The 14,148-nt window shown below is 37.9% G+C and overlaps 1 protein-coding gene across 2 annotated transcripts in view; it reads left to right on the top strand.

The window, feature by feature from the left end:
* The first annotated feature begins 245 nt into the window (after positions 1–245).
* HELLS (helicase, lymphoid specific) overlaps positions 246–14,148 on the top strand; it is a 39,410-nt gene continuing 25,507 nt past the window's right edge. The window contains exons 1-5 of one of the 2 annotated variants that reach the window (XM_053207703.1): positions 246–381; positions 2,222–2,719; positions 3,148–3,269; positions 8,599–8,721; positions 11,543–11,599. In XM_053207703.1, coding sequence (XP_053063678.1) covers positions 2,689–2,719; positions 3,148–3,269; positions 8,599–8,721; positions 11,543–11,599 — 333 coding nt within the window. In that variant the 5' untranslated portion in view covers positions 246–381; positions 2,222–2,688. Of the gene's footprint in view, positions 382–2,221; positions 2,720–3,147; positions 3,270–8,598; positions 8,722–11,542; positions 11,600–14,148 lie in introns of those variants that run through there. The other variant, XM_015061916.3, reaches the window with a different exon arrangement.

Genomic DNA, 14,148 nt, shown 5'->3' on the forward strand with positions numbered 1-14,148 from the left:
TATAAATTTGCGTCTAGGATTGAGAGACTGGTTTAATGGGTTGTGGGGTAATGTGCTTCGATTTGTTCTTTTCTGTTTTTCATCCTCATTATAATCTATGTTTTTTTTCTCTCTTTGCAGATGTCTTAGCACCCAGCCACTAGCCTGATTCTTCTCTCCATAGCCATCAGCTCAGCTTTTAATGTGTGCAACTTCCAGGGAAGTGGTTCAGAACAAGTCTCCCCAGAAGGCACCACTTTGGCCTGCTGATTATTTTGAGCTAAAGACAATTAAGGCCCAAAAGACTCAACAAGAGTTTTTTAACTTCCTCCCCCAACTGCTTAAAAGAATTTACATAGAGGGCCTGGTCCAGGAAGAAAGCTATCACCAGAAATAATTAGAGTAAGGACTAGGTGTAGTAAACTGGGGGAGCTTGGCAGGGCCTGTTTGTTAAAAGTTCTCCCTGTCTCCCTTTGTGTCTGCACTACACTGTAAACATTTGTTTACAAAACATTTGCTCTTGCCATCTTCCTGTGAATTGTTTTCCTTCCCTTCTTAGCGTAGAATGGCATATAAGCCTCAATTACCTCACCATTAGGGAGCCTCTCATTAACTTTGTGGGACTCCTATATGCACTAAGTAATTTGTGTTTCTCCTGTTAATATGTAACATGTCAATTTAATTAATAGACCAGACAAAAGAACCTAGTAGGGTAGAGGAAAAATTTTCCTCCCATACAACTATCTTCCCCTGGGCTAGCTGGCTGCTTGACATTCAGTTCTCAGTCTAAATGTCTGTTACTTCCTCGGATACCTGACTACCTATTCTAAAGTACCCAGTCACTCTTATACCACCCTATGCTAACATTTTACAGAGTACTTCTCACACGCCCACCCCCTACACATGCTTACCTGCTTTAACTCCTGAAATGTAAGATCCGTATCAACAGGGATCTTGTCTGTCTTGTTCATTGCTGTACAGCTCCTAGAAATGTTTCTGGTACCCAGGAGACATTTAAATGTAGGCCCTTAAATAAAAGTGAATGAACAGACTTTGAACAGCCACTCTAAGGGAAGGTCTGCACGATGGCAAACGTGTCAGGAAATGTACCCGTGCACTTGTTTTAACAAGTGTGGGGCCAGATGTTAGATGAGATGTCTTTACTTTGAGAATCAGATGAAATTGCCTTGAACTGCATCTCATGTGCATTTGGACAAACCTTCCCTACTCTCTTAGGAATCAGAAGGGAAGTCGTCAGCCTTGAGCTGATCATTGAAGCCTGAACAGCAGATGCTACCCGTACAGAATTTATACAGAAAAGCAACAGATGGAGGAAAGATTTTGGGAAGTGGGCCACAATTGAATTCAAAAGAAGGAACAAGAAGAGATTTTTAATACATTAGAGGAAAACCCCATGAAAAGCTGGGTTTCAACAGTAAGGGAGAAAAATTTTAGGGGATAGGTTGGGGAAGTCAAAAATCTTAAGTGAGACTGATAGCCATTGTCTTAGGTTAGAGGTAGGATTTAAGAATAAGTATTAATCGAGAGATTAAGAGATTAATCAAGATAAAACTATATTTTATCTTAATACTGAAGTAAGAGTCAAAAGGCCTGGGTTTGGCCCGTTTTATCACAAAGTATCCATAGGCCTCTGGGCAAGTCAGTCTTTTCTGAGCATCAGATTTCTCACCTACAATGTAGGAATAAAAATAATCTCATCTCAGAGTGTTACGAAGGTTGCTGAAGATGGTTTGATGGATTGTGTTGCAAGCCCTTAATTTTGTAGTAATACAATCATTAAAGTTGTCTGGAGTAAGAAATGAAGGAAACAGGTGGTAACGCAGGTATACCACAAATTCCCAGAAGGGAAGGGGAGCCAAGTAATTTATTGAAAGGAACTGCAGACAAAGTGGAATTATAGGCTGAAGAAAAAACCAGCAACAAAATTCTTTCAAGCACCCATTCTAATGATTGGCTTATTGAATTCTTGAATCTTCTGTCTTTTCTACTGGCCACTCCTCTCACCTTATCACTACATTCAGTTCTTCTTTATCCAGAAACACCCTTCTTGAACTCTGCCATAATCTTACTTTCCTATCTGTCTCTCCCATCTCACCCACAAAGGAGCTCTCTTCTGGGTCACTCTGGGCAGTTTTCACCCACAATGTACATTGTGCACGAAGGATGGAGGGCGAGATTGGCAATATTTGCTTCTGACATCCTTACCTGAATACTCATACAGATTTCCTACCTAAAGGATCATGAGTTGGCGCGACTTAATCACATCAGCCAGTATGTGAAGGTGCCTTGCAAATTAAGAGCGCTACTAAAGTATTGTGTAATTCAAAGCCATCATCCAATACGTGAGGAAACTGGGCCCTCCGCTGTGGGCAGACACGTCCAGTGTCACAAAGAAAGCTAACTTATTTTCCCGAGATAAGACTTCTACGTAAACACTCACCGTCGCCCAGGTGGGTTCTGGTGAAAACTAAATTGCGCCAAATCTCGTGCCGCCGCGGTTCGGGGGCGGGGCGGGGCGGGGAGCACGAAGTATCGCGAGATGATGGCGTTTTCCCGCGAAGGAGAAGCGCGCGTTTTTCCCTGGCCGGGGATTTGACGAGGAGGCTGGGCAGGCGGCAGCCGAGAGAGTTTAGCGCGCTCCGTTGCGGACGCTGAGGAGAGGACCCAGTTTTGGAGTGTGTGTCAGCTATGCCGGCGCAGCGGCCCGCGAGCAGCGATGGTGAGTAAGCAGACCCTTTCTCCCCGCGCGGGCGGCGGCGTCCGGGTCGCGGGGAGGGAGACAGCATGGAGGCGGCAGCCGAGATTGGGGAGTAGAGCGGACTCCGGGCAGAGACTGGAAAGGAAAGGAGGTGCAGAGGCTGTGGAGGGCGCCCGGAATTGCACATATGTGCACGATATAGGAGATTTTACACAGGGGAGCTGCATTTCCCCGAGCATCCCGATTGGTAAACTGGGTCCTGGCCACTTGTTGACATTGTGGAGACCCTGGGATGTCTTGAGAGAGCTGATGCTGGCGTCCCCGTGGGTCTTCAGCTTTTGCCTCGAATGCATCCAGGAAGGTTGTTCAACGTGGGAGTGAACTGGTAATGACCCAGTGAACTGGCAGTGTTTAAAGACTGCAGTTGAAAAAGTTTTCTCCCCTCATAGAGTCCCTGGCTCCAGATCCGGTTGAAGAGCCCGAGACCGCCGTGATTACCCAAGCCATGCTGGAGGAGGAAGAACAGCTCGAGGCTGCTGGACTCGAGAGGGAGCGAAAGATGATAGAAAAGGTACTTTAGGACTCAAGTTCATCGTCGTTAAAGCCGGTAGTCCGCTTCCTCGGAGGTTTGTCTGGTTCTTCGGTCGGCTTCTTCCAGACCCTTTCAAACGGGCTTTGTTGGTTATCTCTATGTTTACGCACGCTGTGAGACACCTTTGCTCGCGCTCTGAAAGATGCTTCTGTGAGACGTAGTCTTGGCCGTGGAGCGTTTCAAGGTGCTCCTTTAGCCGTAGCCGTTCTTCCAAAACCGGTAGTGAGTTTTTGAGTGAGGTATTTCAGTGCCGTTTTCCACGCGAGGGATAAACTTGCTTTCGTTTTCCTTTTGCTTTCTTGGACCTATGCGAAGGAAGATTCTTTAGGTAAAAATGGGGGTGTACTTTTTCAGTGATTAAGTTATTATGCCAGTGGTTTCCAGTGGTGTGTGTTTTGTAGATTACTGAAAGCAGTTTTCAACCTCCTGAAAATTCAATCCTCGAGTATATTTCACTCAGTAAGAAAGTGCCATCTTGCTTATTAATTCTTGCCTGTGCAAGAAAAGGAATGATAGCCACTAGCTGGTAGGTACTGCCTACCAAGTGAAGTGATTTTCTTGTAATAATTTATTTTGCACTCCAAATATTGTGATGCTGCAGGTACTTTTGGTATCTCTCCATTTACATATGAGGAAACTGGGGCAGTTGGGGTCACACAACAGTGAACTCAAATTTGAACTCTGGCTGTCTTCAGAGTTGTTGTTTTTGACCCTATACCTAAGGAAATATACGTTAATGTTTAATTAACTCTATGTAACTGCAAAATTACTAAAATTGGGAAATGCACCCCAAAGACAACTAATGAATCAGTTGGTTCTCTGCCATTTTATATCAACAGTAGTGATTTCTTTTGCTGACACTGTGAACACTTGTGAATGTTGTACACGTATTTCCCCATTGAATCTTCAACTAGACTGTAAAGTAGATACGGTTATTAAATACATTATTATATTATTAAACCTAATGGCTTAATTACTAGTATAAACTTTTTATTAAAACATTGTATGAAGTAGATCTGTTTTCACCTCATTTTACAGATGAGACAACTGAGGCATGGAGGGGGTGGGGAAAGGGGGAAGTCCCACAGTTTGTAAGTGGTAGAGCCAAGATTGTTTGTAGGCCATGTGATTCCAGAATTCACACTTTTTAACCACCATGCTATACTTTCACTCCAGTAATACTAGTTTTGTTATTACTCACCCATAGTTGACCATAATCAGTTACGGTAATGTTAAGAAATTTTAATAGAATTGGGAAGTTGACTGTGAACCACCTTTCCTCATGGTATGAATTTCCGTAGTACTTTGTTTCACAGTATTATCATTACTCACTTGATTCTCATTTTGTTTATTGAAAGCATGTCACTTACTGTTTTGTTTTCATAGGCTGTGCACCTAGCAAATAGGCAATCAGTGAATGTTCTTGAATTTCAAACTGTGGTAAAGAATATTTTATATTACACAGCATATATAAGATTATATAAATAAAATAAAATATATGTACTTACTAGCCATGTAATAGGATGATAATTATAAAGGGTGAATCCTGGGGCAAGTGTCCAGAATTGAATCAACTTCAGAGATTATGAGAATGATAAAGCCTTCATTCTTTTTTTCAAATAGAGCATGAGGGGCAGATGGGCAGAGAGATAGAGAGAGAGAGAACCCCAAGCAGGCTCCACACTGCCAGTGCAGAGCCCTACACAGGGCTTGAGTCCATGAACCCTGAGATCATGACCTGAGCTGAAACCAAGAGGCAGATGCCTAACTGACTGAGCCACCCAGGCACCCGATGAAGCCTTCATTTTGAGTAGTATATCTTCAGTTTTGTGACTCATGAAGGTTTTTGGGTAAAGAAGTACTATTTGAAGAAAGATCATGAGGTGCAGTAAGAATGAATACATTTCTAGCATGCATTAATTCAGGAGATGAAAACTCACATTTTTCTTTTGAAAGATTTTTATTTAAGTATCTCTGCACTTGGGACTGGAACTTAAAACCCAAGATCAAGAGTCCCCTGCTCCACCTACTGAGCCAGGCAGGTGCCCCATTTTCACATTTTATAGAAAGATCTCTCAAAATTTATAGTACCGTAAGTATTTGCTGATTAAACTAGACTCAAATGACATATACTTTCAGTAAAATTTTTAAGTTTCTGAGCAAGCATTTTATAATCAAAATTTTTGGAGTTGTTATTGTTGAGGGATAGGTACAGTAAATGTAGCATTTCTTCAGTATTTCAGCATAGAACTTAAAACAGCAGTTTTTAATCCACTTTTAGTCCTTCCGTGAATAAAGTATATAGCTCTTTTCAGTTTTTATGCTAATATAATATACTAATACAGCCAAAAAGCTAGCAGTATTATGGTCTATTGTTATTATATTTTCTTTTTATGTATAAATATTGAAAGAATTTGATTAATTTTTATAATTTTCATTTCTAAGTTATTCCCTACTTGACCATGGGGGAAAATTCTAAGAATTAGTTTCTCTCTACATGTCTTTGGAGGACAAAAAATTCACTATACAAAAATAAAGATTCTTTTTCTTTTAGAAGAATATATGCCCACAATATTTATGGGCATATATTTAGAAGTACCTAAGAGAGGAAGAGCTTGCTTAAATTCCTTAATGAGAAGCATTAACCTTGCTTTAGGAGATTTTAAGATTTGTGAAGAGTGGAGAATGGCTTTGACATTGATTTGCTGCAGTTATTTTCGTTGGCTTTTCACCTTCATTTCCTTTTGAAAGAAGTCATTGTTAGTCTAAGACTTAAGAGTAGCCTTAAAGTATATGTAGTGGGGGAGGGGAAAGGTAAGAGTTGGGGTAAGTCTTAGGCAAAAGGAAAACCGTTCCTATGGTGAGAATGAAATATAACTCAACCCCCATTCCCCCAAATCTGGTGTTGGTGTTGGGAGAGATAATGAAGTGTAGGCCCTGGGGAATTTATGCCCTTGGTGTCCATTGGCACACTCTTTCACTCTAGTCATCGAGAGATTCTCCGTGCGAGGCACTCATTGCTTTCCACAGCTGGAACTACAATTTACTTTAATATAACAAATAAAATTACTAAAGAACAGTAATGGTAGATAAGGTTTACTACAAAATTATTTTGAAATATGGAGTTATTTTAAAGGTTAGTCATTGATTTCGTTTCCTTAATTATGTACAAATTAGTATAACATGGTATTATCTTAAATCTTTAATTACTTAAAAAAAATGTGTGCTAATTTATTCTGGACAGGATTGAGGTAGCAGATATATCTAAATTAAGTCCAGAATATTTAATTAAAATTTAAAACAAATTTTAAAAATTAAGATTTTTTTTCAAAATCTAAGTAATTTCATCTCCCAATTTATATGTTTCATTCATTGACTTCCTGTTGTAATCACAGTAATATATTGGTAATAGTAAAAGAAAGGCTGTCCTGAAAGAACTGAAAATAGAGTTTTGTAAGATGTCAACAGATTATCTTCATGGATAGAATAACGGATGTTTGTTTTATGGGTCTGTTTTTAATATTTTTCTATAATGTGTATTTATTATTTTCATTGGATTTCTTTTTAGGTATCTTATTCTCATTGCTTTTGTAATAGAAAAATGTATTTTGAAAGAAAAGCTAGAGAGATAATAGAACATCTAGGAAAAACAAGCCGATACACAATGATGTCTGAATTACAAGGTCAGGCCTTAACAATTAAATTAAAGTTAGTTAGGTTATGCTAACTCAGCTTCTGCATCTGCTCTCTCTCACTCAGTCACTCTACTCACACATTTTGTCCCAGGAGTAGAACTGCTGGTTTGTAAGGTTTGCATGTATTTGGCTTTGGTAGATGAATTCAACTCTTGGCTCACTTCAGCCCACTTAGTGCTTTTTTTTTTTTTTTAATTGAGATCATACTGGGTTGACAAATTATGAACTGGATTGTGCCTGTTTAGGTAAATAAAGTTTTATTGGAACATCACCCTTCCCGTTTGTTTACATATTGTCTGTTCTTGTGCAAAGGCAGAATTGAGTATTTATAAGCCATATGCTTCAATATTTAAATATTTACCCTTTGGCTGTTTACAGAAAAAAGTTTGTGGACCACCGAACTATAGTATTTATTTGTTGCTTTTATGTTTTATCAGTGTGATAAAGGATGATCAGTGATTAATGTGAGAGGATTCCTTCTCAGCCACTAGACTATTGTAGACTTAGAAATCACTTAATAAATAAATGGTGAGTAAAAGTAGTATGAAAAGCAGGTTTGTGAGTTGAAGATATACAGAAGTAAAAGATAAAGCTAACCATAGGGGAGAGTAAAGTCTAAAAGAATGGCAAAGCTCTGGGGAACAAAACGCTGAAGAGGAAGGAGGAGAAACTTGTGATAAATCATAAGTAGATTTAGCATGTTGAAATATTTTGACAATGCAATTTTTTTAAAATTTTTATTTTAGGATTTTCTTTTCTTTTTGTTGTTCTTTTTTTTTAAGGTAATCTCTAGGCCCAGTGTGGGGCTCAAACTCACAACCCTGAGATCAGGAGTCACACGCTATATACTGACTGAGCCAGTCAGACACCCACCCACCCCAGTAATATATTTTTTTGTTTGTTTTTTTGTTTTTAAAGTTTATTTAAATATAAAGTTTATTTGTTTTGAGAGAGAGAGAGAGAGAGAATCCTTAGCATGTTCTGCAAGTGCAGGGCTCAGCTCACCAACTATGAGATCATGACCTGAGCTGAAATCAAGAGTTCAATGCTTAACTGACTGAGCCACCCCAGCCATACAATTTTAAAATTCTAAGAATAGATGTTCTAGTTCCTAGCCAATGAAATGAGTTTTTAATTCAAATGCTCTTTCAAATAAACCTGGTATCTAAAAATGTTCTTTCCTGAAGTCATTTGATTGTTTAAAAACTTAAATCTACTTGAATTAAATATTTACTTTCTAGTGTTATGAATTAAATATTTACCTTCTAGTGTTAATTTTATATATTTAAAAAATGGACCCTCAATTCAGTGGATGCCAGTAAACATGTCCAGTGTCTAAAATTTCAATATTTTGGTATCCAATCTGCATCATACCAAATGGCATGTTGAACCCAGGAATCAAATTTTTTCAGCTTTGTTCTAGTTTTTGGTTTGGAAAATAAACCATTTTTACTAAAGTAAAAATTATAAAAATCTTTTCCCCCCATTAATAACAGAAAAACTATTAAACCCGAAGAGCATTTATTTATACTTTTTTTTTTTTTTTTTTACGTCTTATGAAAAACATCACATATGTCAGAAAACTTAATTATGGAAATTTTCTTTTTGGATAGGCTCGCATGTCTTGGGATAGAGAGTCCGTGGACATTCGGTACCGTAGACTTCAACATTTGCTTGAAAAAAGCAATATCTACTCCAAATTTTTATTAACTAAAATGGAACAGCAACAACTAGAGGTATGTGTACGTGATTGATTATAACTGGTACCTTAAATTAAAAAAAAAAAAACTGCTTTATTGAGAAAGAAATTACGTACAGTAAACTGCACACATTTTAAGTTTACTGTTTGATGAGTTTTGACCACTGTATACACCTGTGTAACCACCAATACAGTCAAGATAAAGAACATTTCCATCACCCCAAGAAGTTCTCTTGTCTCAGCGATGCCCATGCCTGGCCCCCAGACCAGTGATTTCTGTTTTCTGTCACTATAGGTTAGTATTGCTTTTTCTAGAATATTATATAAATAGAACCATGTGGTAAGCACTTTTTTTGTGTCTTCTTTAGCTCAGCATATTGAGATTTTGTTTATTCATACAGGCTGTTTCTTTATTCCTGAGCATTCCGTTATATGAATATACCACCATTTATTTTTCTGTTACCTATTGACTGATTTTTATCTTGTCTAGTCATATTTTTTGGATGATGGAAATTGTGAACTCTGTTTCCCAGTCCATTTTTTTGGAAAATTGCTTTATTGAGATATAACTGATACGCACAAAACTGCACCTTTATAGTGTATAATTTTATAAGTTTTAACATGAATACACCCATAAAGTGACCATAAGGTGATGACATAACCATCAACTCAGAAACCCCTCCCCTTTTTCTATTGAGGTATAATTGACATATAACATTAGTTTCAGGTTATGATTCAGTATTTGTATATGTTGTGAAATGATCACCACAGTACATCTAGTTAACATCTGTCACCATACATAGTTAAAAAAGTTTTTTTCTTATGAGAAATAAATATATATATATATATTTAGTGTTTGTTCATTTTTGAGAGAGAGGGAGACACAGAATCTGAAGCAGGTTCCAGGCTCTGAGCTGTCAGCACAGAGACTGACACAGGGCTCGAACTCTTGAACCATGAGATCATGACCTGAGCCGAATTTGGACGCTTAACCAACTGAGCCACCCAAGTGCCCCTCTTAGCAACTTTTAAATATGCAGTAGAATATTACTAACTATATTACTATATATATATATATATATATATATTACTATATTACTATAATATTACTAACTATAGTCACCATGCTTGTACCTTTTGACCTGTCAAAAGGTCCTCCCACCACCACCTATCAGTCTGTTCTTTGTATCTATGAGTTTGGAGGGTTTTTTGTTTTTGTTTTTGTTTTTGTTTTTGTTTTTAAGATTCCACACGTTAGATTATGTGGTATTAGTCGTTCTCTGAATCCTTTCACTTAGCATAGTGCCCACAAGGTTCATCCATGTTGTTGTAAATAGCAAAATTCTGTTTTTTTATGGCTGAATTCCTGCCCCTTTTAGAATTTTTTCCCATCCTTTACTTCCTGTCTTCATCACCAAATAGCCACTGATCCACTTCCCATCATTATAAATTCATTTGCACTTTCTGTTGGTAATTTATTATTTTAGCTTTTATATTTCTGAAAATTTCTTCATTTGTCTTTGTTTTTGAAAGATTATTTTTTTTGTAATCTTTATTTTTGAGAGAGACAGAGTGTGAGCAGGGGAGGGGCAGAGAGAGACAGAATCTGAAGCAGGTTTCAAGGTCTGAATTATCAGCACAGGGCCCAATGTGGGGCTCAAACCCACAAACTGTGAGATCATGACCTGAGCAGAAGTCAGATGCTTAATCGACTGAGCCACCCTGCGCCTGAAGATATTTTATTGAGCAAAGAATTTATTTTTGTTTAGTGCTTTCTTACTCCTGTCCTGGTGTCCCTACCCTCATGATATTTCACTGCTTTCTAGTTTACATTGATCATGACAAAACCAAAAAATTTTTTTCTTTAAACCAAAGTTTTAATAATGGCCCACAAGACCATAAGTCTGGTTGCCTCACTCAACCCCATTACCTTTCAGACCTCATTTCAGGTGTGTTTCCTGCCTTGGGGGCCTTGCACTGGCTGGTTTGTGCTTGGAACCATCTTCTCATAGATACCTGCATAGCTAAGTTCATCATCACCTTCAAGCCTTGGCTTAAATGTTTTCCCAATGAAGCCTACCCTAACAACCTTAAATGAAATTGCTATCTGACACCTTTTCCATCAGCACACTCCCAGTACCCTTGACCTTGTTCTTGTCTTCCCATTGCACTTAGTAAGATATATTATTTTTGCCCACTAGAATGTATGAAGATTTATAAATTTGCAAATATCAAGACTACAATAATTTCCTGTTCCCATCATTCCCATCTCATAATTATCAGTCAAGATTTTGCTGTATTTGCTAAATCTTCTTTTTCCTTTGTTGAATTCCTTTTTAAACCTTTGTATGGTAAAATGAAACACAGGTATAGGAGAATAAAACAATCATGCTTAATGAGTTGTTTCATGCTTAATGAGTTATCGGAAAAATATCTTCTAACCACTTCTTGGGAATGGTTTGAATCCTTTTTTGTCTGTGTTTTAAAGCTTTGTTAGGGTGTATATGGAATAGCTTTTAGTCTAGGAATAACTTGGCCCCTCTTCTGAGCACTCTGCTAGTTGCCTTCTATGTTGGCAGGCCCTTTTACTTTGCCTGACAGGGGTGTGAACTGTTCCTGTTTCCTTGTGAGCACAAAGATTGTTCTACCAGCTTCTTTCTGGTGGCTCTTTCCTGGCCTTTCTGTTCCTTCAGGCAGGAGAGGAAATCTGTTCCCTATTGCTCTGTAAAGGCTTGAAGTGCAAATTCTCCCTTGTTTTTAAATCTTTATATAGTTTCTTCATTGTGAACATGTTTTTTGAGGTGTGTGTTCTAGATTTTGCACTTTCTGCTTGTGACACTAAAAACATTATCTTGCAGGAACAGAAGAAGAAAGAGAAATTGGAAAGAAAAAAGGAATCTTTAAAAGTTACTAAGGTAATATATAGTAAGATGGAAAATCCTGTATGCATTCTTAAATATTGAAGAAATACTTTTGTAATCCTTTTTTTTTTTTTTTTTTTTTTTTTTCTTTTCAGTTTACTTATTTATTTTGAGTAAGGGAGAGCACACAAGTCAGGTAGGGGCAGAGAGAGAGGGGAGAGAGAGAATCCGAAGCATGGGGACTCGAACCTATGAACCATGAGATCATGACCTGAGCCAGAATCAAGAGTCAGACGCTCAACCTTCTGAACCACCCAGGCACCCCTCTTTTATAGTCGGACTTTATTGATCATCTACTTTATTTTAACCTTCTGAAAACCTATCTTTGTTACGAGCTGCATAGAAACATGTAAATATGTTTCTCAGTATATTTAGATATGGAAAGACAGCTAAATATAACCCTTTTGTTTCTCATTCTGTTTTTCATAACGGCAAAATTTCACTTTTATAAGTGGCCAGCTCTTTTGGTGCTCATAATGATTACTAATCTTTTCTCCTTAGTGTCTCCAGCCTCCTCATGTCAACTTGCATCCATAATGATAATCTAAATTTGTATCTTATGCGTGACTACAGCAGTGGAGCCAAAATTGGAGAGATAAACATTTCAGATAAGAGAGCATTTGTTTAGGGATAGCCTGAATTTTATTTTATCTTATTTTTTTAATTATTTTTTTAATGTTTGTTTATTTTTGAAAGAGAGGGAGAAACAGAGCGTGAGTGGGGGAGGGGCAGAGAGAGAAGGAGACCCAGAATGTGAAGCAGGCTCCAGGCTCCACGCTGACAGCACAGAACCCAACGTGGGGCCTGAACTCACAAACCGTGAGATCTTGATCTGAGCCAAAGTCAGATGCTAACCGACAGAGCCACCCAGGTGGCCCAGGGATGGCCTGAATTTTAGATGTGGTCTTTTGAGGGGAATATGTTTTAATATGAGGCTGTTTAATGCTGTCCTGATGGGAATTGTATGAAGAACAGCTGTACTCGTGAAAAGAGAAATAATGAAGGCAACATTTATTGAGTTCTTACTATGTGTCATGTATTTCTAAACTTTGCATTTATTTTTTTAAGTAAGCTCTATGCTCGTTGTGGAGTTGCATGCTCCGTTGACTGAGCCATCCAGGTGCCCCTACGTTTGTTTTAATTCTCAAAAGGCTCTGTTAGATAGAGGTACTGTACTTCTCCCCATTTTCCATAAAAAGAAGCTGAATGCATAAAGTACAGTCCATCCTCATTATGCACAGATTCCATATTTGCCAGTTAGCCTACTTGCTAAAATTTGTTAACTCCAAAATCAGTACTTGGGATTTCATGGTCATGGTCATTTGTAGACCTGTTCCTGTGCAGAATAGCAAAAAATTGGTCTTCCAACACGCAAATTTCTAACTGAAGTTAAACACAGTGGTGCTCTGCCTTACTTAAACTTACTATAAACAAATGCCCTTTTCATGGTTTATTTAATGTCATGATTTTTTCATTTTGATGGGTTTTGTTGATTTTGCTGTTAAAATGGCCCTCAGCCATATTGTGCTGAAGTGCTGTCTAGTGTTTCTAATGCAAGAAGACTATGATGTGCCTTATGGAGAAAATAAATGTATTTGACAAACTTCCTTCAGGCATGAATTATAGTGCTGTTGGCTCTGAGTTCGCTGTTAATCAACATCTATATTAAATAAGATGTCCTTAAATAGCAACACACATAAAACAGGGTTATGTGTTGATCGGTTGATGAAATTGTGACCAGAGGCTTGCAGGAGCCTGAGCTTGTATTTCTTCCTGAAGTAGTGATTCGTTGTTCACTAATCTAGTATTTGTAGTTACTGTATAGAACAGAATGAGAACTCACTAACCTGCTGATAGTTACATATTCAATAAATAGTAATGTTGGAGTTTGTTTCATACCCCACACTTCTTTACTAATCTGGCTTGATCAGGTAATATCAAAATGCCAATAAGGGTACCTTTAAGTCCACTTTATTCTTAGTGTGGTTATTGGTGATGTTAAAGTATATCATAGATAATTTTGCAACAAAAGCAATTTTTGAAAACTGATACAAGATAATTTTTAATATTTATTTATTTATTTATTTATTTAATTTTGTTATTTTTTTTTTAGAGAGATCGTGAGCACGGAAGGGCGGAGAGAAAGAGAGACAGAATCCCAAGCAGGCTCCAGACTGTCAGCGCAAAGCCCATTGTGGGGTTTGAACCCCAAACTGTGAGATCATGACCTGAGCAGATAAGAGTCAGATGCTTAACCTGTTGAGCCACCCAGGCGCCCCTAAGATAATTTTATTTGCTTAATCATTTACTCCCTACTCTTCAACTTGTTGTTTTAATCCATTGTTCACTTTTGCCTAGCTAACTTTTTATACCAGGGTTTTCTAAAGGTGTCAACCATTAAGTTCTGCCTCTTCCATCTCACAGATCCCTTTTGGTACTTTCTTGTTTTAATCTTCTTTTTACTTTATTTTAAAATTTACCTTCTTGGGGTGCCTGGGTGGCTCAGTCGGTTAAGCGTCTGATTTCAGCTCAGGTCATGATTT

Source organism: Acinonyx jubatus, chromosome D2 (genome assembly GCF_027475565.1).
Source record: "Acinonyx jubatus isolate Ajub_Pintada_27869175 chromosome D2, VMU_Ajub_asm_v1.0, whole genome shotgun sequence".
In the NCBI taxonomy this organism is placed as follows: domain Eukaryota; kingdom Metazoa; phylum Chordata; class Mammalia; order Carnivora; family Felidae; genus Acinonyx; species Acinonyx jubatus.